At 48.3% G+C, this 23,908-nt stretch overlaps 1 protein-coding gene across 1 annotated transcript; it reads right to left on the minus strand.

Moving 5' to 3' along the window:
- Nucleotides 1-765: 765 nt before the first annotated feature.
- Nucleotides 766-23,791, minus strand: LOC137519561 (cathelicidin-1-like). Its single transcript, XM_068238534.1, has 5 exons — nucleotides 23,726-23,791; nucleotides 17,193-17,509; nucleotides 10,779-10,883; nucleotides 6,762-6,839; nucleotides 766-1,196 (listed from the first exon to the last, which is right to left on the minus strand). Exons 2-5 carry the CDS (start codon nucleotides 17,382-17,384, stop codon nucleotides 1,059-1,061), a joined length of 513 nt encoding a protein of 170 aa, XP_068094635.1. The 5' UTR covers nucleotides 17,385-17,509; nucleotides 23,726-23,791; the 3' UTR covers nucleotides 766-1,058.
- Between the last annotated feature and the right edge of the window lie 117 nt (nucleotides 23,792-23,908).

The raw sequence follows: 23,908 nt of genomic DNA on the forward strand, positions 1-23,908 counted from the left end.
TTTTAATTCTTGATGTTCCTGGATAAGTCCTTAATAAACATTTACAATTTTACATCATAATTGAATGAATTGCATTGTGTTCACATATTGTCTCTAAGAGAAGGCATCTTTCCTATAGAATTGTTGGAATCATATTGCAGGCAGTGGCCATCTTGCCAAGCTAATGCTGACATCATATCCTCCCTGACTCTTGTTTTCCCCCCTCCCTTCTCTTGCTCATTGTGTATTCATTAGCTGCCCTCCTCCCAGAGTCTTTTTTTTTTTTATTTACACATCCAATCACTGAGTCACCTCAGCCTTGCTTGTAAAGAGAAGTGATCAGCTAGGCAGGGAAATAAATGGAAGAGGAGGAATATATTATAGATAAAAAGGACTCCCAGCATTCAAAACAACTCCCAGCATTCAACTTTTTGGCACTGTTTGGCACTAGGGCCAGTGCTTCTATAGTATGTAATAACTCCAAACCATAACAGCAGAAAAAAGTTTTGAATGCAGGATTAGCATCTTTATCACTTAATACACTCAGACCAGTTGCTGTTGAAATTTGATTTTTATGGTGACAATACCGCTTTAATGCTGTTTGCATGTATTTTTTTTTAAATCTTTTTTTATGCATTGTATCAATCATTGTTGCACAATTTTATGAGGCACTATTTTGCACCTTACAGGTAATACTGAACCCGGGTTCAAACAGACTGAGGGCTCTATTCAGAAGCCCTCAGTACTGATGATGTAGATATTCTACTTATATGTGTACAGGTTGAATAAGATGGAGACATTTTATGGGATGTTTTAATTGTTTTTAAGGGTTTGGAGTTTACCCCCCTCATTTGTATAGCTTACCAACTGGTAGATCATTGTCAAATAAAGATCATTTTTTGTACATGACACATGTTATGGATTGGTGCTTGTTACAGGGTTTCATTTCTGGTCTTGGATATTAATTGTTATTGACCCTAGCACATTCCAAATGTCCTAATTTTCCATTTGCAAGGGTGTGGATATCCTGTTGTCTGTTCCTAGGCAAGTGTATAGGTTAAAGTTGGGCACACGGTAGTTCAGGCATAGATGCCCTTGTTACCGCGATTGGTCGAACCTTTAGCAATATGGCTGCTTCTTCCCGTCCGACTCCTAAACATTCTGCAGAGGAAATTGTTGCACTTTCTCGGATTAGCGGCTCGCTTGGCACGCACATTCTGAAAATAAAATAAAAAACAATGCAATTATTTTTTTACGAACACAGCACAGCAAATAAAATGCACGGTAACGGTAGTGTAGAGGCAACAAAGCGTCACACTTACAGGGAACAAGAGGCGAACGTCAGATGACAAGAGACATACTTACCTAAAAAATAGGGAAGTCTCTAGATCCCACATGTCAAACTCCGGCCCTCGGGCCAAATTTGGCCCTCAGAACCATCAGATTTGGCCCTCAGGTGGTTTCCCCACTTTGCATTATGTTTGGACCACTCTAGACCACCAGGAAAGCTATATTGGAGGTGAAGCCCTAGATCATCAAGGAAGCCATATGGGGGAGGGAGGGGGAAAACACTAGACACAAGGGAACTGTATATGGGAAGGAGGGGGCCATGAGACACAAGGGAACTGTATATGGGAAGGAGGGGGGGCATGAGAATGAGACATGTAACGAATGGTGTCAGCACACAGAGTATTTCTGATTATTGGTGATCTGCAGTATCACCAATAATACAGATGCTATACCTGATTACATGGTGATCTGCAGAACCACCAATAATACCAGTATAGCTTGACACAGGACACCTAGTGTGATAAAGTGTTTGGTGCAACAGTAAGAAAGGTTATCTCCCGAGGAGCGGGAGATACAGACTCTACTGCTGAAGCTGACCTCCTCAAGCAGAGGAGAGACAGACTGTACTGCAGCCAGCAGACTCCTATGGGGTAGAGCCCCCTGACTGAACTGCAAGGAGGACTTCCTGAGGAGCAGGCAGCCCTTGCAGCTAATTGACACCTGGAGGGTTAGTGTCACGAGTACTACAGTAAGACTGATCACTCAAGGGATGAGTGACAACCAAAAGGGTCAGACAGGCCAGGTCGGCAACACACGAGTAGATAAAGTACAGAGACAGAAGGCTGATTCGGTAACTGGGTACAGGCAAGGTTGGCAACTGGTAGACAGATAGGCAAGGTACCGAATCAGTAAGCAGGAGATCATCAGGAGAGCCAGAGATCATAACAGGTAACAGTATAGCACAATCCTAGTCTGAGGTGTGAGGTCCGTGGTCTCAACACCTGGGAACTAGTCTAGAGTATAACAGTAGTAACACAGCAATATCCTAGTCTTAGGTGTGAGGTCCTTGGTCTCAACACCTGGGAACTAGTCTAGAGTATAACAGTAGTAACACAGCAATATCCTAGTCTTAGGTGTGAGGTCCTTGGTCTCAACACCTGGGAACTAGTCTAGAGTATAACAGTACAATAATACAATAGAGGCTAAAGCGGAATCTGACTAAGTGTGAATTCCCAGCTCCAGCTGGTTCTAACACACTGTAAGATCTGACTGAGGTCTGAGTGCTCACACGTGAGTATTCGCAACGACAGACAACTTGCAACTAGCAGGCAAGTCCTATATATACCTGCAGCGCTCCGCAGCACCGCCCCCAGCCACTCAGCCAATCCGGAGCCTATTTGGGATCAGCTGACTCCCCTTCTGCTGGCATAAAGGTCCTGTCGCCTGGCGCGCACGCGTGTAGCTCTCCATCTGTGTGCACTAGAAGGACCAGGCGAACCAGTGACATGTTGCTGCGCGGCAGAGGCCGCCGGCTGGAACGCGGAGATAGCCGCCCTGCCGCTTGTCCGCGCGGCGGTATCTACGCTATCCATTACAAGACACAAGGGAGCTGTATAGGGGAAGGAGGGGGATACTAGACACCAGGGAACTGTATAGGGGAGGGAGTGGGACACTAGACACCAGGAAGCTGTATGGGGAGGGAGAGGGGCACTAGACACCAGGGAATTGTATAGGGGAGGAATGACTAGTAAACACCAGGGACCTGTATGGGGGAGAGGTCACGAATACACCAGAGAACTGTACAGGGGAGGGAGGGGGGTTCACTAGACACCAGGGAACTGTACAGGGGGGAGAGAGGGCGTTAGACACCAGGAAACTCTATAGGGGATGGAAGGGAGTTATTAGACACCTGGGCCCATATGCAATTAATTTTTTCACCTGAGTTATCTCCCAGGAGATAATTTCCGTCTTCTTTTTAAATTAGCTTTTCAGCATTTTACAACTGAAAACGTACCCAAAAGTTGGTGAAAAGATACTATCAAATTTGTTTTGATTATTTTCTTGCTTGCTGGTGGCTTAAAATGCATTTTATGAAAAGTTCTGAAAATATCACCAGGGAGAAAACTCAAGTGATAAAGTGAATTGCATACGGGTCCTGGTGTCTAAACGCCACTAGACATTGAGATTGGCCCACAATTTGGTTCCAGTGTTTTACCATATGGCACTGCAGGCACCTGATGATGGAAAGGCATCTCACTCCCCTCCCCGAGCACCTCCCACCCTCCTTCCCAATGCAGAGTCCTGATGAGAGTATAAATTAGAGGTTACCCGGCTCTCAGCATTCCACTGAAAAGATCTCCCTTCAGTCAGGAACACCTCTAGATACTTAATATTGAGGTTCTTCTAGCTACCTAATACTTGGAGGCACCTCTAGCTACTTAATACTGAGGATAGTTCTGGCTACCTAAAGCTAAGGGACCTCTGTAGTTACGTGTGACGGGTAAGGGAAGTAAGGAAGCAGTGACAGCTGGGACAGCCAGCACACTTGTGGTGCAGTTTGGTGGGGGGTCTGTAGCTCCATGGAGGGCGAAGTGTAGGGTGCCAGGACATCTGTGCCTATAGGCTCCTGTGAGGAAAATCCGGGTCTGATGTCGGCCCACTTAGCAGGGGCATTCCTAGGGTCCTTGGAGATCAGGGGGCACCTGTGGGCACTGCGCGTGCCGCGGCAAAATGGGCGTGGTCATGCAGTGAGTGGGTGTGGCCTTGGGTGGGGCCAAATGTACATGAACTTAGCAGCGGTGTAAGCTACAGATAATGGGCCTGCCCATCGAAATATTGGATGGAGCCCCCTGTCCTTTATTTAGATAATTTACAATCAGTATAGGCATAGATCAAAGATGTATACGCACATACAATTTTGATTAGTCAATCACTGACCAATTTTACCACCCCTGTGCAGTAAGGGGGCCAACAGACAATGAATTTGATGAACAGAGCTAAAATTGGCTATTCAAAATGTTATGTGTGTACCAGGCTTTAGGCCTCTTGCACATTGCATGCATTTCCGATTCAGATTCCGGTTTTTAATCTTTACTGCACACTGCATTTTTTTAATCCGTTTTTCTGTTGAATGTATTCAGGGAAAATCGGAATTGAAAATCGGAAATGGAATCTGAATCGGAATCAGAATCGGAAAACCAGAATGTGGGTGTGGTCACGGGTGGAGAAAAATTTACATGAACTTAGCAATGGTGGGACATTAGGTTAGGACAGTGGTGGCGAACCTTTTGGAGGCCGAGTGCCCAAACTGCAACACAAAAGTCACTTATCTATCGCAAATTGGCAACAGCAATTTAAACTAAATACTGTATAAACGTTTTAACTCATACATGAACATTATGGAAAATCCAAGGTGAAAATAAACTGTGAAGATAAACTATTTCATCCATCCTACTCCTGAAAAATGTATTCATTTTTTTAGAACCTCACAGTTTTATTTTCTGTTTTAAAAAGCTAAAAAAGTAGGTTTAATGCTATTGTCTCATATGATGATGATTCAGCTTTTCCCATAGTCTCGCAGTTAGCAATCATGTGACCCCCAACAAGACAAATTCAGCAATCATGAGGCCCCCAACAAGACAAATTCAGCAATCATGAGGCCCCCAACAAATCGTGAGGCCCCCAACAAGACAAATTCAGCAATCATGAGGCCCCCAACAAGACAAATTCAGCAGTCATGAGGCCCCCAACAAATCATGAGGCCCCCAACAAGACAAATTCAGCAATCATGAGGCCCCCAACAAATCATGAGGCCCCCAACAAGACAAATTCAGCAATCTTGAGGCCCCCAACAAGACAAATTCAGCAGTCATGAGGCACATAAATAGACAGCATTTCACATAAATAGGCAGAATGCCCCCTTAATATGGTAGACACCTCTCATCTGGCTTCTGAATTCTCCTGTACTGGCTGCTGTGCCTGGCAGTACTGGTTTTGGCTGGATTGGGGATAATGTGTGGGCTGAAAGGCCTGGCAGTGATGCTGTGGCCTGGTTGGCGGTGATGCTGTGGCCCGGCTGGCGGTGATGCTGTGGCCGGGTTGGCTGGCAGTGATGCTGTGGCCGATGCTGTGGCTGGGTTGGCGGTGATGCTGTGGCTGGGTTGGCTGGCGGTGATGCTGGGCTGTGCTTGGCTGGTTGAAGTAAATGCTGGCCTGACTGGTGGTGATACTGTGGCCTTTTTGACAGTGATTCTGGGCTGGTTGGCTGGCGGTGATGCTGGGCTGCTGACATGGATAGTTTAGGTAGTGACAGGTGCCCCCTAGTTAAGGTAGTGCCAGGAGTCCCCCAGTTTAGGTAGTGACAGGCGCCCCTAGGTTAGGTAGTGAGTGACAGGGACCCCCAGGTTAGGTAGTGAGTGACAGGTGCCCCCCAGGTTAGGTAGTGAGTGACAGGGACCCCCAGGTTAGGTAGTGAGTGACAGGCACCCCCCAGGTTAGGTAGTGAGTGACAGGGACCCCATGTTAGGTAGTGAGTGACAGGTGCCCCCCAGGTTAGGTAGTGACAGGGACCTCCAGTTAGGTAGTTAGCGACAGGCACCCCCAGGTTAAGTAGTGAGTGACAGGAACCCCCCAGGTTAGGTAGTGACAGGGACCCCCAGTTAGGTAGTGAGTGACAGGCGCCCCCCTTACCTGACACAGCCAGCAGCGTCAGACCTCAGTATCAGCCGGCGACCAGTTAGAGCGGGTGCACGGACCCACCATGCTGTATATGCGAAAGTGATGTCACTTCCGCATATCAGTGTGGTGTCCACTAGGTCCTAACGCCCGCACTAGTGGTCGTCGGCTGATCGAGGTCAGATGCTGGCAGCAGCGGCCAGTGGGGGGAGCAGTGGCGGCCGGGGGGGGGGGGGCAGCGGGCACCCCTGTAAATAGATTAGTGGCACCCTAGGACATGTTGGGGGCACGGGCCCCCTAAAAAAGGATTAGCGCAACGCCTCTGCCACTTAGTATTTGAGTTTGAAACCTCTGCTCTAGAGCCTATAGTGGCTTCCCGTGTCCTCCTTGTGGCGACCTTCTGGAACATCAGGGTCACTCTTCTCTTCTGGCAGGAGTGTGGCCATGCTTCACCCATGTGAGCAGCCGTACAGCCGTACCTGCGCAGTAGCACGGAGGTGCTTGTGCACTGCCGACTCCAGCTTACTGCGCAGGCGTGATCGTACTTGCAAACATACATACATACATCCTGGTGCCTGAAGAGGAGCGTGGCCCCAAACTTCTTACCACCAAGCAGTTGTTCAGCAACTGGGTACTGCAGGACGGGGCGGGGAGCCTATTTATAATCTAGAGCAGGGCCAACCTTGGACGCACCAGGTTACATATATTTTTTCCCCTGGCTTTTGCCCTTTAATCCTGGGTGTGTCTTATATTTCAGGGCATCTTATATGTCGAAAATACGGTATATAACAAAAAAATATATCCTGACATTTTGTTACCTGGGTCAGGCTGACGCATCTGAGCTCCTCCTCCGACTTCCCGTCTTCATCCGGGTACATTCCGCACACTTTCACCTCCTGCCCAATCACATCAAAAGTATCAAAAGTACACATATTGTATTAAACTATAAATAACATCATTGTGAAAAAAGACTTGCAAATGAATTAGCAGCCTAAAGCTTTGCTACGCAAACTTTATAGTTTTCGGCTAAGGCCTCTCCTAAAAATTTTGCAATGTGTATGGTGTGTAAAAGCTTGCGGTTTTCCTATTGAATTACATTACCGGCGATTCGTGTACAGCATGCGAATTCTGACGGCTCTGCCATGCAGACTTTTTCTGCACGGCAGACCGCACAGAATTCCTGACAAGTGGAAACAGCCCCATCCACTTGTATTGGTTATGCGAATCCGCATGCAGAAAATGCATGCAGATTCGCTCTAGTGGAAAATGGCCCTTCCTGAGTTTCCCGTTTGCATGGTGTAATGATCCGCTCAGCTGGCTGCACGGGCAGACAGCTGTTTGACCATTCCTTAAGTCTGAGGGCTGCAGGTCTCTGGAAAAGAGACCTGTCTTTTCTTTGCAAGTTTCAGACCTGCTCTGCTGCTGAGGAATTTGCATATATTTGTTATGCAGATTGCCTAGCTGCCTCATTTGAAGGCTGGCAGTATAAATACCATGTTCTCCCAGAATCCTTTGCTGGTCATTTGAATAGTTTGTTACTGCTAAACACTCCTAGAGTGTCAGCCCTGCCTGTTTGTTAAAGATTATCTTAGAGTAATTCTTGGGACTGTACTAGGCATTCCCTGTAGTGCAGTCGGATTGTATTATCTGTTTTGCCTGTACTGTCTTTCTGTTGCGATTGTCCTGTCGCCAGCGGTGGTCGACAGGAAATCGTTCTGTCTGTCTGGGGGTGCTAACCAGAGCAGCGGTTGCTACTGGTAGCCCCTTCTGTTCATCTGTCCGGATTGCATTAGCCCTAATGGTAGTGGCAGTGCTTCCTTCTGTGTCTCGATTGCCTTGTCACTAGTGGCGGTCGACAGGGAATCGTTCTGTCTGTCTGGGAGTGTAGGCCAGAGCTGCGGTTGCTACTGGCTGCTCCATCTGTCTGGATTGCATTAGCCCTAATGGTAGTGGCAGTGTCTCCTTCTGTATCTCTGCCTTTGGGGTGTTAACCAGAACAGCGGTTGCTACTGGTAGCCCCTTCTGTTTATCTGTCTGGATCGCACTTGCCCTAGTGGTAGTGGCAGTGCCTCCTTCTGTATCTCTGTCTTAGGGGTGCTAGCCAGAGCAGCGGTTGCTACTGGCAGCCCCACTTGTCTGTCTGTCTGTTTTGTCTGATACGAACGCTTGCTGTAGGCTCGGTGAGGTAACCGTTTAGCAAGCGTTCGCGTTCTCTATTTCGTGGTGGTGTGTCATTGGTCAGTTAGGGTGGCACGCTTATCACTGGGTGCCTAATGCGTGGTGATCGTACATAAACGCGTTCGCTGTTGCAAATAAGTGCGGTGTTCGCGTTTAGCTAGCGTTTGTTATTTTCCTTATCTTCTCATTGTTGTTTGCTGTGCCTTTGCTATTCTCGTGCTCTGCTCTGTTCTGCCTTCTGTCACTTCTGGCAATCGCATCTCTTGCGATTTCGTTCCCACTCTTGTTTCTGCGGCTGTGTGTTCACCGTCGCTGGGTGGCAACTAGATTGGGGAACACACATTTAATCCTGTCTCTGTGCTCTCGTTCTTTGAGGGCTATTCTGCCCTGCTTGCTCCTGCTCATACCATTCCCATCTGGCATCTGTGGCCGTGCAGAGGCTGTGCTCGTCTGCACTCCATAGCTCCATCTGCTGGTGGGAATTGCCCTCTACTGGTGCATTGCACCTAACCTGGGTACTAACTAATTATACGCTTGTGGAGGATTTCCGCTGTGTCAGCGCGCATCTTGTGCGCTGACCACGGCGATAGAAACCCGCAATCGTTACACATGATAAGTAATAGAAGTTATGCATATGATTTGCATCTGAATTGAATGCGAAGTGTGCAGATAGCTTATTATAGGTGCTGCACATGTGAGCTGTTGGTCAATTCGGATGCAGCCTTTGTGGTATGCGCTGGCCCTTTCCTCGCTGTCCATTAAAATGTAAGTTACACATTTTTGCTCAGCTGCTCCCAAGGTTATACATATGTTGTTTTTAATTGAGATTAGGCCACTTGCCCGGAGGTCTATCTCACCGTGGTGCAAGTGACCAGTATATTATACTTTGCATGCAAACTATAGTGGAAGCCAAAGTTCCCCCATAGTATAATAAACGTAGCATTTGCTTTGGACACAGGGCATGCATTTTCAGCCTAATAGAGGTGGTGCATGCCTGAGCGATTAAACAGTCAATTGCAGCATGTTTATAGGGATTCGCAACCCCCCCCTCCCCCTTTCCATAATGTGTATGGTGGTTCCAACCTTCCCCAGTGAGACGGTGAAAGGTCTGATTGGTGGTGGATCCGTTGCAGGTTAGCAATGCGTCTGTACAGTACTCAGCCCTGTAGGCTTTGTTCACATTGCATTCCGCCCACATGTCCGTCCGCATTGGCTGGTTTTTGAAGCGTTTTTTTTTTCTTTTTCTGCGTTGGACGGTTTTGTTAAGCACTTTTCTTAGCGCTTTTGCAGAGCGATTGCGTTTTTTTCCTGACGTCAGTTGAATGCAATCACTGCACAAAGCGATTTTGTGAGAGTTTTGCTTTTCCCTATACCTTCCAAGAAGCATTGCTTATCTGAGCGGATCGGAAACGAAGTGCTCAGATGTGAACTCTCTCATAGGGAATCATTGCACAAGTGCTTTCAGGGCGATTTTGAAAATCGCCAGCGCTTAAAAATTGTCAAAAACGCCCCGAGTGTGAACGAGCTCTCAGAGCCTAAAATCTGAAAGTAATCAGTTAATTATGCTCACAATAGTCTCCAATAGTCTTAGATTTTTCATTTAGAATTTTAACATTAAAGTGACAGTAAAATGAAAAAAAACAAAGTATGATATAATGAATTGTATGTGTAGTACAGATGGTTAATAGGACATTAGAAGCAAAGAAAATTGTCTCATATTTATATTTTCAGTTTTATAGTTTTCTTTATCACATTGCATCATTCTGTCATATTTGCAATTACAAACCACACTCTGTATTTTAAACAATGAAACAGAGCAGAGCTAATGACCCTTCGAACTTCCCTGCAGTAAAATCTTACCGGAAGCTGCCTGTCACTATTTCTTTGCTGTATAAGTGCTTAATCTCCTTGGCGGTAATCCCGAGCTAGGGTCGGGGCAGAAAACCGCAGCTAAGAGCGGTGATCCCGACCTCTGCTCGGGGTAGCCACCGGAGGCTGTGTGCAGAGTATAGCGTGCAGCGGGCGTTTCTACATACCTCCCGGGGATCCCGACGTCGGCCGCCATTCTTCTTCCTCTCCTCCGGGGCTCTGCTTCCTGCTGGTGAGATCACCACTAGAGTTGCAGCGCCACCTGGAGGATGGAGGTATAACTGCAGCTCTGGAGCCAGGGAGGTGAGTGATTGTAAAACTGCTGCAGATCTCCCTGGCAGCATGATTTTTTCCAGGAAAGGGCGCAAAAAAATTGCAACGCTTTTAGACCCTAAAATCCGGAAAGAATCATAACGCCAAGGGGGTTAAGAAAGTTACGTCAGAGAGCTCAGAGCAGCTCTTTTTCATAAATAACAACTGAAGTTTCTTAACCCTTCCTGTACTGGAAACAATATGAGACTCTTTTCTTTGCTACTAATGATTTATTCCTTAGCTGTACTACGCATACAATTCATCAGATCATAAGTTTATTTTCACTTCAGATTCCCTTTAATTATCCCTTGAGCATTGCTCAGTAGACATATTTCCCTATTTTTGCATAAAACATTTGCGCATTACACAAACATATCTTTGTGTTCGCATGTCCATGGTTTTCAACTCCAAACTGCAAAATTCCGCCATCATGGGTTTCTCAAAATAAATGACATATTACTAGAATTCATGCTCACCCCGTCCTCCTTGTAGTCGCATCGCTCCAAGTCGATATCCCTCCCAGATTTGAGGCACTCGGTCTCTTTAATCAGGAAGGCAACTGTGGGGGAGTCTTCTTCCTCCTGGAAGAGTAATATATCATGTCATCATTTCTCTGTATTATCAGCAAACTGCCAACCAGCGTGACTTCAATGACCGAGCAGACTCGATTCCATCATATTTAAATTACGCCTGTCACATTAACACGTGCTAAACTCGAAGCATACTATTCAGCAGTTCAACGCTGCAGGAGTTGCCAGTGGCGTACCTAGGGCATTTGACACCCGGTGCTGGGTATTAAAAAGACACCCCCCCCCCCCCATTAAAAAAAAAAAAAAACAGCAAATGTGGCATGCTAAACGTGACACGGCGGGTAATGCCAGGTGTAGGCTCGCTCCCCCCCCTAAAGTTGTCCTTAGTATAGTATAGTGGCACCAGTATAGCTAACAAAAAATGGGTGCGGTTATAACATGCGGCGCGCATTGCGCGCCGCGGCGAAAAATGGGCGTGGCCATGACCGGATGAGGGCAGAGCTAACTAATTTAAAGTGAACCCGGGATAAGAGTGATATGGAGGCTGCCATATTCATTTTCTTTTAAACAATAGGCAGCCCTGCTGATCTATTTGGCTGCAGTAGTGAACTGAATTACACCAGAAACAAGCATGCAGCTAATCTTGTCAGTTCTGACAATATTGTCAGAAGCCCCTGACCTGCTGCTTGCTTATTCAGGGTCTATGGTTTAAAGAATTAGATGCAGAGGACCAGCACAGCAGCCAGGCAGCTGGTATTGCTTAAAAGGAGATAAATATTGCAGCCCAATATTATTCTCACCTCGGGTTCCCCTTAAAAGTGCAACACAAAGACAGTGGGCCTTTCCCCAGAAAATTCACATAATTGTTCAGGTTTTCTCAAGAAAATACACGTAATGTGAACAGATTTGACCAGAAAATAGTTCAATCATGTCGGCAGATTTGCCCAAAAAACACGTTCAATCATGTCGGCAGATTTGCCCAAAAAACACGTTCAATCATGTCGGCAGATTTGCCCAGAAAATACATGCAATCATGTCGGCAGATTTGCCCAGAAAATACATGCAATCATGTCGGGAGATTTGCCCAGAAAATACATGCAATCATGTCGGCAGATTTGCCCAGAAAATACATGCAATCATGTCGGCAGATTTGCCCAGAAAATACATGCAATCATGTCGGCAGATTTGCCCAGAAAATATATGCAATCATGTCGGCAGATTTGCCCAAAAAACACGTTCAATCATGTCGGCAGATTTGCCCAAAAAACACGTTCAATCATGTCGGCAGATTTGCCCAGAAAATACATGTAATCATGTCGGCAGATTTGCCCAGAAAATACATGCAATCATGTCGGCAGATTTGCCCAGAAAATACATGCAATCATGTCGGCAGATTTGCCCAGAAAATACATGCAATCATGTCGGCAGATTTGCCCAGAAAATACATGCAATCATGTCGGCAGATTTGCCCAGAAAATACATGCAATCATGTCGGCAGATTTGCCCAGAAAATACATGCAATCATGTCGGCAGATTTGCCCAGAAAATACATGCAATCATGTCGGCAGATTTGCCCAGAAAATACATGCAATCATGTCGGCAGATTTGCCCAGAAAATACATGCAATCATGTCGGCAGATTTGCCCAGAAAATACATGCAATCATGTCGGCAGATTTGCCCAGAAAATACATGCAATCATGTCGGCAGATTTGCCCAGAAAATATATGCAATCATGTGGCAACCTGGCCAGAAAACACTTCAATCATGTAGCAGACCTGGCCAGAACAGTCGATACACCTGCTAATATAAATTAAATAAAAATTTACTCACCTGAAGCAGCAGCAGACCTCCTGTCCCGGCCTCCGTCCGGCGCGCAGCTCTCACGATCCTCTGCAGCCAGCAACTGAAACTCCCGCGGTGAGAGCAGGGCTACGGGAAAATGGCGCCCGAAGCCCTGCATTGCAGACTCAGTCTCCAGAGCAGGGCTTCGGACGCCATTTTACTGTAGCCCTGCTCTGCCGCTGTTGGAGCTGCGGGCTGCTGCTGTCAGTGAACTGACACAGCGTCTATTAGACGCCGAAAATCAGTTCACGCTGGGGGTGCTTGGACAATATTAGGGGGTGCTTCAGCACCCAAACCACCCCCCTGGCACCGCCACTGCCCCAGTATAGCTAGTATAGTTGCCCCAGTATAGCATAGTGGCCCCAGTATAGTTTAGTGTAGCATAGTGGCCCCAGTGTAGCATAGTGGTCCCAGTGTAGCATAGGTGCCCCCAGTGTAGCATAGTGGCCCCCAGTGTAGCATAGTGGCCCCCAGTGTAGCATAGTGGCCGCCAGTGTAGCATAGTGGCCGCCAGTGTAGCATAGTGGCCCCCAGTGTAGCATAGTGGCCCCCAGTGTAGCATAGTGGCCCCCAGTGTAGCATAGGTGCCCCCAGTGTAGCATAGTGGCCCCCAGTGTAGCATAGTGGCCCCCAGTGTAGCATGGTGGCCCCCAGTGTAGCATGGTGGCCCCCAGTGTAGCATGGTGGCCCCCAGTGTAGCATAGTGGCCCCCAGTGTAGCATAGTGGCCCCCAGTGTAGCATAGTGGCCGCCAGTGTAGCATAGGTGTCCCCAGTGTAGCATAGTGGCCCCCAGTGTAGCATAGTGGCCCCCAGTGTAGCATAGGTGCCCCCAGTGTAGCATAGTGGCCCCCGGTATGAGGGAAGCTTGGAAGGTGGGGTGGCGGGGTCCCCTCCTTCCGGCGCTTCCCCCTCCTAATTAGCAGCAGCCAGCAGCTTAGCGAAGCGGGCGGGGAGGACTTACTCACCTGCTCCAGGCGATGGCGCATAACGTCATCCTCACGTGACGCTGGTCTCTCTGTCGCTCACTGTGCTTCCGCAAATCAGGAAGCACAGTGGGCGGTGGAGAAGGTGGAGACCAGCGTCAGGTGACGATGACGCTATTTGCCATCGCCTGGAACGCAGGAAGTAGGTGAGTAAGTCTTCTCCGCCCGCTCCTGCCCGCTCATCAAGCTGCTGCTAATTAGGAGGGTGAAGCGCCAGAAGGAGGGGACCCAGGTGAGGGAGGTGGGGGGTCCGGCCCCCCTCCCCGCCGCTTTCCCCGCCACCCCTCCTTTCCGGGTTGCTTTCCCCCTCCTGTCCGGCCGGCACAGGCCTCTGTGGGGGCCTTGATGACACCCCCTGGGGCGCCCGACACCCGGTGCGGGGCGCCCCATGCCGCCCTATGGTAGGAACGCCACTGGGAGTTGCAGTACTGTTACAGAAAAAGAACAAAAAAAACGACAAGGATCACTGGGGTTCAAATTCAGAAAAGGGGCGGAGCCACAAACAGCCAATCAGATTTGTTTCATTTCACTGGGAAAATAGAAATTATTGATGCCAAGGACCCGAAAGCTCACAAACTTGGTCATTGAGTGACTGTGTGTCCAGGTTACAAAAAATTGGCAGAGCCAAAAACAAATTTCACTGGGAGAATATAAACTGCAGCCATTCTTACACTGTTAATGGCAGGGTTCCCAAACTTTGCCCAGATGGTCACTGGGTGACTGAGATTAATATTCAGGGAATAGGTGGAGCCTATAATAGCCAATCAAAATTCACCTGTTGATTTTCAAGGGGAATTTAAATTGCTGACATTTTTACACTGTTTATAGCAGATGCCTCAAACCTGCTACAGTTGGTCATTGGGTGACTGGGGTTCAAATGATGGAGAGGGGTGGAGTCACAAACAGCCAATCTGATTTGTTTAATTTCTATGGGAATATACAAATTATTGAGGCCAACGATCCAAATCTGACAAACTTGGTCATTGAGTGTTTGTGTGTCAGGGTTAGAAAAAGTGGGCAGAGCCAACAGCAGACAAATACATATCCGTGCAACGCCGGGTCATCAGCTAGTATGTACATAAAACTACCCCCCTCCCCCCCCCAAAAAAAAGGCTACCATATCCACCAATACTGCTTCCCCCCACCCTACCTGCATATCTAGTGATGATGTTAAATACTGTCCCCCCCCCCTTTCCCCATCACCTGGTGCTTCATAATGGCACCCACTAGCCATTGCAGGTGGGCACAGAAGATCCCTAGAAACCCCCTTACCCAGTAGGGTGTTTTGGGGATGGAGGGAAGGATTTGCCACAACTCTGTTGCTGGGAGGCAATGGATAGCTTGGTAATGATAAGCTGCGCAGAAAGGACCAGCACCACTAGGTGTGTCTCTCTGCTTGGTAACAGCCTGCATGCCTGGGGAGAGGAGCTGGCAATGCTCTGGTAGGGGAACCTCACACTCCCGTCTTGCTTGTCCATGAATCTCAAAAACAAAACAAAAAAAAATGAGTAGGCCAAGAATCCAGCCCAGTATGGTAACCAGTGGAAATATACGCGTAGCACATCCTTACTGGATCTTAGTGCATCAGCACCAGGGTGAGAAAGTAATAATGAGAGAAACATGAACTGTAGTGCATTAGGACCTTTATCCCATTGGACTGCTGACATTCAAATCCCTGCACAATGTGGGCCCTGGATACATGAAGGACTTGCTGAAGCTGCACCGCACCTCTCACAACCTCAGATCAGCAAGTTCTATAAACTTGGTCACTCCCAGAGTGCACCTCAAAAAATCTGGAGACAGAGCCTTCTGTCATGCTGCCCCTACTCTTTGGAACTCCCTACCACACCCAGTAAAGACAGCACCATCCCTGGAGCTATTCAAATCCAGACTGAAAAGCCACCTGTTTAGCCTGGCATTTCCAGACTTATAAAATTTCTTCCTCTGTACCACGATGGTCTGAGCCATGCTTATGCGCTTTGAGTCCCACGGGAGAAAAGCGCTTTACAAATGTTATTTGTTGTTGTTGTTGTTGTTATCCCCACCCCACATTAAACAGTTTTTCTATCCTCTCTGCCTTTATCCCCCCCCCCCCCCTTTCTCTCATTTGCCCCTATTCAGTTTACTTTTTCTCCCGAGTTTTCTCCCAGGCAATAATTTTTCTGCTTAAAATAACTTTTCAGCACTCTACTTGTAACAATTAGTGGGGCAGCTGTGGCGAACAGCGCTGTCACCGCAGCTGCCTCTGTGCCCCTGCCTGCCTCACTACCCATGCCTCGGGCATCTAGCACGCCGAGGACCAGTTTGTCTGTCGCCCATAAAGTCGCATTGACGCGTGCGCGCCCGTGCGCACCGCCACGACCTTTATGCAGCCAAGAGGCGGCTCAGCTGACCGGAGGGTCGGCTGACGTCACGCCAGGCAGCTGCCGCTCCTGATTGGCCGGGCGCAGGGGGGCGTGCCTCAGGGTCTCCTCTGCTTCTTAAAGCTTTGCTGGTTCACTCGCAATTTGTCTGCTGTTGCGATCACTTCGTGTTAGCGCTCAGACCTTAGTTAGATCCGGTGTGCTTTGATCCAGGAGGAAACCGGGGATTTCACACAGAGATAGGATTGTTATTATTACTGTTTATTATCTGTGTATGACTCTGGCTGATTCTGACTATTCTTACTCTCTCTGATTCTGTACCTTTGCCCATCTGATCTTGTTGCCGACTCGGCCTGAATATCGTTCTGCCTCAATCTTCTGATTCTGTACCTTTGCCCATCTGATCTTGTTGCCGACTCGGCCTGAAGATCGTTCTGCCTCTGTCTTCTGTATTTGTACCTTATCTGCCTGTCTGTTACTGAATCGATTAGTCTGACCTCTCTACTCTTACCAGGGAGCCCTTGTCTCTGGTGAGGGGCTCCGCACTGTTAGTACCCACCAGCTCCTCTGGTGAGGTGTTGCTAAACCTATCAGTACTTACTGTTTACACCAATCACTACACTCAGTGCAATAGTGTGACTAGGTCACGTTTACTCCTTTGTGTTGCTATATTTGAATTATTGGTGATTCTGCAGATCACCATATAATCAGAACTCTGTATTGCTGACACCAATCGTTACACTACTACTGAAAAAGTACACATGCAGTGTTGGGGGCATGCTTGCTTGCTGGCAGCTTAAAAGGCATTTTAAGACAAGGGCTAATATGCAATTCATTTTTTCACCTAAGCTTTCTCCTAGGAGATATTTTTTCACCTGCTGTTTAAAATTACTTTTCAGCACTCTGTAATTGAAAAAAGTACCATAAGTAGGTGAAAAAGTAGGCTGATAAGGTTTCAATAAAATGCCTTTTAAACCACCTGCAAGCAAGAAAATACACTTTTTCAACTACTTTTTGGTGCGTTTTTAATTCCAAAATTTTGAAAAGTTATTTGAAAGAGAAGATGAAAAATTATCTCCCAGGAGACAGCTCAAGTGAAGAAGTTCATTGCATGTGGACCTGAATGCGCTGCACACAGACAGTGCTTCGCTTTGCCCCTGGATACTGTACCTCCAGCTCTGTGACGGGGAGACCGGTCAGGAGTTTATAGTAACACTCTTCCTCTTCCCTCTGGTTGTACATCTCCACCATCTCTGTGAGCGATACTTCCTCCAGGATGTCAGGCTCTTGAAGCTGGCAGAGGCCGAGCTGCGATGACACTGCAGCGAGCACCAGCACACCCCACCAGCAGCTGCCCCTCATCTTCTGTGCTGTACAAGGAGAGTACGACTCTTAGATAACATCGTCCTCTTTAATAGTCTTCCTTGTCTGGTTCCTATTGGTCCATACTTCTGCTGTCCTCTTTCTCCATTCTGGTTACCACATCTCTATATTGCGCGATAATGCAATCACTTTTATGATTAAGAGGAAGTTACACAAACAATTGTCATCATCTGTTTACTTCTTAATTTATGCCATTTAGATGTAAATATTGTTCCAAAAACACAGGGTAGTTTGCAGCCACATTTTGGTGATCTAGACAGGAGACTGTCATCTTACATACATATACACATATTAATATTATTACAGGGACTGTAGTGAGAATAACATAATGAATAAAACAGTTTATTGTTTACAAATTTAATTTATAGAATATTTATTCAGTGTTTGCCTGTTGTAAAATTTTTCCTCTCCCTGGTTTACATTTTGAGATGTATCCCTGGTTGTGACATCTTTAGTTCTGCCAGGTGATCTGTACGGAATGTTAGTTACTGAAAGTTCTATGCACAGAGGGAGATATTGCTTGCTTGGCAATTGGATAAAGCCGCTATTTATTACAATGCAATGAGGTTCACAGACAGCAAACTTGTCACGACCATGGTCATGACATCACACTGTAGGAGGGGTTTCACCAAAATATCAGCCATACAGACCCCCTCCTGATGATATATTCGAAAGAAGGTAAAGACTTATTGTGGGGAAGGGGTTATCATCTACTGATTGGGATGAAGTTCAAGTTGGTTAAATTTCCACTTTAAATATTATTATTTTGTATTAAAGGGGAACTGAAGTAAGAGGTATACGGAGGCTGCCATATTTATTTACTTTTAATCAATACCAGTTGCCTGGCAGCCCTGCTGGTCTTTTTCTCTGCAGTAGTATCTGAATAACACCAGAAACAAGCATGCAGCTAGTCTTGTCAGATGTGACAATAATGTCAGAAACACCTGATATGCTGCATGCTTGTTCAGGGGCTATGGCTAATAGTATTAGAGGCAGAGGATCAGCAGGGCTGCCAGGCAACTGGTATTGCTTAAAAGGAAATAAATATGGCAGCCTCTATTTACCTCTATCTTCAGTTCCCCTTTAAGCCTGTTTATGTGTACGAATGAGGCGGCAATCAGAGTGTTAGACTTAAAGGACACTCGAGGTGAAAATAAACTAATGAGATAAACAATTGTATCTATTATTCTCCTAAAAATGACTTTTTTAGATATCCCACAGTTTTATTTTATATTTAAATCAGTTTTTACATTTTTTACTGTTTCATTGTCTCTGCTCAATGGCACATGCATTGATGTATACCAGAGCTCAAATCTAAGAACTATTGACCCTTTTATCTCTTTCCTGCTTTCAGAAACCATTTACTGACAGGAAAGTTTTTAAGGCTGTAATTACTTATCAGTAAGGGTTACCCTACAGTCTGACCCAGAGAGAAACTGTCACTTGCATACCTGATGTTTAACTCTTTCAGGCAGAGAAAGAAAAAAAGGAACACAGCCTAGTTATTTGTGTCCTGGGCACTGTACATACCCATGTCTATCTTATTATGTCACCTCAGCTGTCCTTTAAGGTGGCCACACACGATACAATAAAATGATCCAGTTAATGGCAATTCAATAAAAACGATCGGTTAAATTTGTTCGAGAAATCTGACAGACTTATCCATTTTCCTTCGACAAAAGACAATCAGGAGTTTTCGATTTTTCTGATCAATTTTTATGAAAATTGAATGGTGTAGGGGACATGATTGTGCTCTTATTGCCAGGAGTGCACTGCGCATGCACAGTACTAATTGCACAGGAGGTTCCAGGCTACGGGTGCAAGCACGGCCAGGCATGTGCAGTAGAGTGTGGCGGGGAGGTGACTAGCAAATTTACGGGGCTAGTGACCAGTGGAGGAGCGGAGTGGACCAGGGAAGGACGGCAAGGGAGCTCACAGAGTACATGGGGCTGGAGGAAGTCGCAGGTGAGTATACTCGCTTGCCCTTACATCTCAAGAAAACCTGTAACGAGAAAAACCTCCCCTTGGGGGTACTCACCTCGGGTGGGGGAAGCCTCCGGATCCTATTGAGGCCTCCCCCGTCCTCCACGGTCCCACAGCGGCGGCAAAAATCCTCCCAGAACGGCGGGGATGTAAATATTTACCTCCTGGCTCCAGCGCAGGCGCAGTATCGGCTCTCCGCCTCGGAGATAGGCAGAAATAGCCGATCACTGTCGGGCCGCTCTACTGCGCAGGCGCCTGCGCAGTAGAGCGGACCCGACGGAGATCGGCTATTTTCGCCTATCTCAGTGCGGAGAGCCGTAACAGCGCCCCCGCTGGAGCCAGGCAAGGTAAATAAATCTGCACTTATCAGCCTTTACAAGGGAGGATTCCAGGACACTTCGGGGAAGCCAGCGCTGGATTGCCTGCAGCTACAGGGGAGGGGGAAGCCTCATTGGGACCCTGAGGCTTCCCCCTCCCGAGGTGAGTACCCCCCAGGGGACTTTTTTTTTGTTACAGGTTCTCTTTAAAGTAAATGGGAACCGATTTTTTTTTTTAAAAAGTCAGATACTCACCTAAGGAGAGGGAGGCTCTGGGTCCCATAGCGTGTCCCCTCTCCTCTCCCGGTGCCTGCTGCTGTCCTGGCTCCCCCGTAGCGGTATTCAACCGTTTTGGTCAAATACCGCTGTTCCCCCGCCGAAGGGAGGCTTCGGAAATGCTTCAGGAGGCTGCGTGCTCCCGAAGACGGGACGCGCTGCACTGCGCATGCGCGAGCACCCTCTATGACGCACTCGCACATGCGCAGTGTGGAGCCGCCTGTCTTCGGGAGGACTCGGCTTCCGAAGTCCCCGTGGCAGGGGATACGAATGAGCCAGCGCAGCACCGAGGGCACCGGGAGAGGAGAGGGAAGGCTCATTAGGACTCGGAGCCTTCCCTCTCCTTAGGTGAGTATCTGACTTTTTTTTAATTTAAATAACGGTTCCCATTGGCTTTAAAAGCAACTAGAAAGTGCCTGGTGAACGGGAGCAGCTGCCTGTGGAAGAGAGGCTTAAAGGGAACCCGAGGTGAGAGGGATATGGAGGCTGCCATATTTATTTCTTTTTAAACAATACCAGTTGCCTGACAGTCCTCCTGATCCCGTGTCTCTAATACTTTTAGCCATAGACCCTGAACAAGCATGCAGCAGATCAGGTTCTCTGACTCAGCTTTTACTGGACTAGCCATACGCTTATTCAAGGGTTTGACTCAGACACTACTTATGCCACAAGATCAACAGGGCTGCAAGTCAACTGGCATTTTTTAAGAAGGAAATAATATAGCAGCCTCCATATACTTCTCACCAGCGGCGTCGCTAGGGGGTTTTATCCGTGGGGCACAGCCCCCGAACCTGTTGCCATGGTGCCCCGAATATAATGTCATCAGGTGCCCCGCCTCCCTCCGCAGTGTGCCAGCTCCCCGCTCCTGCCATTATCAGACCTTTCAGTTCGCGGTGACTGGGGAAGGCAGAGCAAAGTGCACTTCAAATGTGGAAGTGACGTCACTTCCTCTATGTGCGTCCTGCTCTGCTTCCCCCAGTCGCTGTGATCTGAGGTCAGTAGCGCTACAACCAGCCTTCCCGTCTCCCGCACAGCAAAGCACCCTGTCCAGCAAAGCCCCCCAGCGCAGCATAAAGCCCCCCAGCGCAGAATAACAAAGCCCCCCAGCACAGCATAACATAGCCCCTGGGCCTCAGCAAAGCTCCCGGGCCCCAGCCCAGCAAAGCATACAGACAAGCAAAGCCCCCAGCCCAGGAAAGAGCCCACCAAATCACTTAGCAAAGCCCCAGGCCCAGCAAATCCAGGCCGGCACAGCATCACCACCAGCCAGGCTAGCATAGCATCACCACCAGCCAGGCAGCCCAGCATCACCACCAGCAAAACCGCCAGCCGTGTACAGCACACAGGCTATCCAGCCGAAGACAGAAGCCAGGTGAGGGGCTTTTTTTATGTGAAATACTGCCTATTTAATATATTTGCTACACTACTGCTATGTTCATGTACATTTGACCCCACTTATGACCACGCCCACTTTCCCGTGACATGACCACGCCCATTCTTGCCGCACAATCATTCCCTCTTGGTGACCCGGATCTCCCAAGATCCTATAAACGTCCCTGCCTCTCACCTCGGGTTCCTTTAAGGGAGTTTGCGTGAATAGAGTGTTCCTGGGGGAAGGCATTGCTTACCTTCCTTGATAGCACCTCAGTTTTTATGTGCTCTGCCATCTAGTCCAGAAAGACCCGCAGGTGCTGCAGTTTGAGGCGCCCATGTTGGTGTTGCGCTTCCCCAACTGCCGCAATGCATGCTGGAAAATGTAGTCCTTCAGTGCAAGAACATCTCCCAGCCGAGCAGCACTACTACGGGCACTTAAAACAACTGCGACTCTCCCGGGAGAAGATGGAAGGGCACATGAAGACGAAGGCATCCCCCCCCCTTCCCCCCCAGTCATAGGACATAGTTTAGTTGAGTGACACCACTTCCTGCTCCTGGCGATTTGGCCGCCACCACTAAGGGGTCCCAGCAGGAAACAATATCCATTCAACTCTAAAATTGCATACCAGGACCCTCGCCCCTTGGCCACTGTAGTGATGGGAATTCCGGCTCTTCTCGGAGAATCGGCTCTTCTGAATTGGCTCCCATTAACCACTTGAGGTCTGCAGGGCTAAACCCCCCTAGTGACCAGGCAATTTTTAGCTAAATTGGCCACTGCAGCTTTAAGGCCAAGCTGCAGGGCCGCACAGTACAGCACACAAGTGATTCCCCCCCCCTCCCTTTCCCCCCACCAACACAGCTCTCTGTTGGTGGGGTCTGATCGCTCCCCCCATGTTTATTTTTTTTTAAAATAAATATAATTGTTTTGTTTTTTTTGTTAAAAACCCTTGTTTCTTTAAGTTTATTCCCTCCCTTCCTCCCCACAGCCAGCCAATTATGGCGATCGGCTGTCATAGGCTTCTGCCTATGAGAGCCGATCGCTCTCTTGTCCCCCATGGGGACAGCCAGCGCTGCTGCTCATCGCAGCGCTGCACCTAGTAAATAGACGGCGTGATCGCCGTCTAACAGTCTCCCGAGCGGCTATTGCCGCTCGGAGACTGAAGGCGGGGCGGAGCTCCGCCCTCCGAGCATGAGATACGCGCACCATGCGCGCGATCTCATGCAAAACAGAGCCCCAGGACTTTACGCCAATTGGCGTTAGGCGGTCCTGGGGCTGCCGCCGCAGCCACGCCTACTGACGTGACGCGGGCGGCAGGAGGTTAAAGACCCGGCTCTTACGGCTCTGCATTAAATATCACTAGACACCACTCAGAATCGGAGTAAAAGCCGGTCCCCTGTCTCCATGACAACTCCAGACTGCTTCTCTGACTGGGGCAATCCTTCCTGCTACTGATCTGCTCCGCCCCATACACTCCTACAAGCTGCAAGAGGAGGACTACATCTCCCAGCATGCCTGAGCGCCCTTTATTACACAGCAAATCAGAGCTGTGTGGGGCGGCTGAGGCATTGGCTCTTTCAAAACAGAGAACCGGCTCTTGTCATTCGCAGCAAAGAGCCGGCTCGTTCGCGAACGACCCATCACTAGGCCACTGGGCTTCGGGCACAATGCTTGCTTCGGCTGCCACCTGCGCTCCTGCAACTTTATTTTGGTTGGTGGTGTGGATAGTGTTTCCCGCTGTGTCCCCTATTACATACAAATAAGCAGTGGCGCCCAAATTGCCATGAGCGGAGACCGGCCATTGGTCTATGTGGTTTCCCGCTGGGTCCCTTCATCTAGCCTAACCAGCACGTTTAGTAACTCCTGTCATCCCCTAGAGCGCAGGCCATTTACAGACGTCCCTTGGGGGGAGGAACGTTTTATAAATGTTGTAAAAGAGGTGCTCAAATCACTTTAAAGGAAACCTGTAATGATTGAAAAAAAGTTTCACTTACTTGGGGTTGCTGCCAACCCTCTGCAGCCGCCCTGTGCCCGTGCTCAACGATACTTCGGTCCCCCACCGCAGCTAAGTTTGGCTTTCTTTAGTCGCCGGCCACTGCGCCTGCTTGGCCCTGGCCGCGCATGTTCTTGTTTGCGCCAGTTCAATAAAGTCTATGGTGCCTGTGCAGAACGTTCCTGGCGAGGAGAGCGTGAATGAGCACACGTGTGGCCAGGGCCGCGCAGGTGCAGTGGCCGACTGGCTGTCGACTTTCAAGTCGGTGAAAGTGAAACTGAGCTGCGATCGTTAAGTGACGGCGCAGACAAAGGGTGGCTAGGTACAGGGGACTGTCAGAAGCCACAGGTAAGTGATACTCTTTTATTTAGTCAGGTACCCTTTAAGTCACGTGAGCAAGTTCTAGAACGACCATCCATCTTCCCCAGACTCCAGTAATAGCATCTCCAGCACTCGAAGTCCGCAAAGACAGCAGTCGTGTGTTGTGCTTCCCGCCCTGCCTGAAGAGGGGCGGGGCCTTCCTCGTCATTCAGAACCTATCTGCAGCATCCCGGCTGAAGCT

The sequence above is a fragment of the Hyperolius riggenbachi genome, chromosome 5 (assembly GCF_040937935.1).
Source record: "Hyperolius riggenbachi isolate aHypRig1 chromosome 5, aHypRig1.pri, whole genome shotgun sequence".
Lineage (NCBI taxonomy): Eukaryota > Metazoa > Chordata > Amphibia > Anura > Hyperoliidae > Hyperolius > Hyperolius riggenbachi.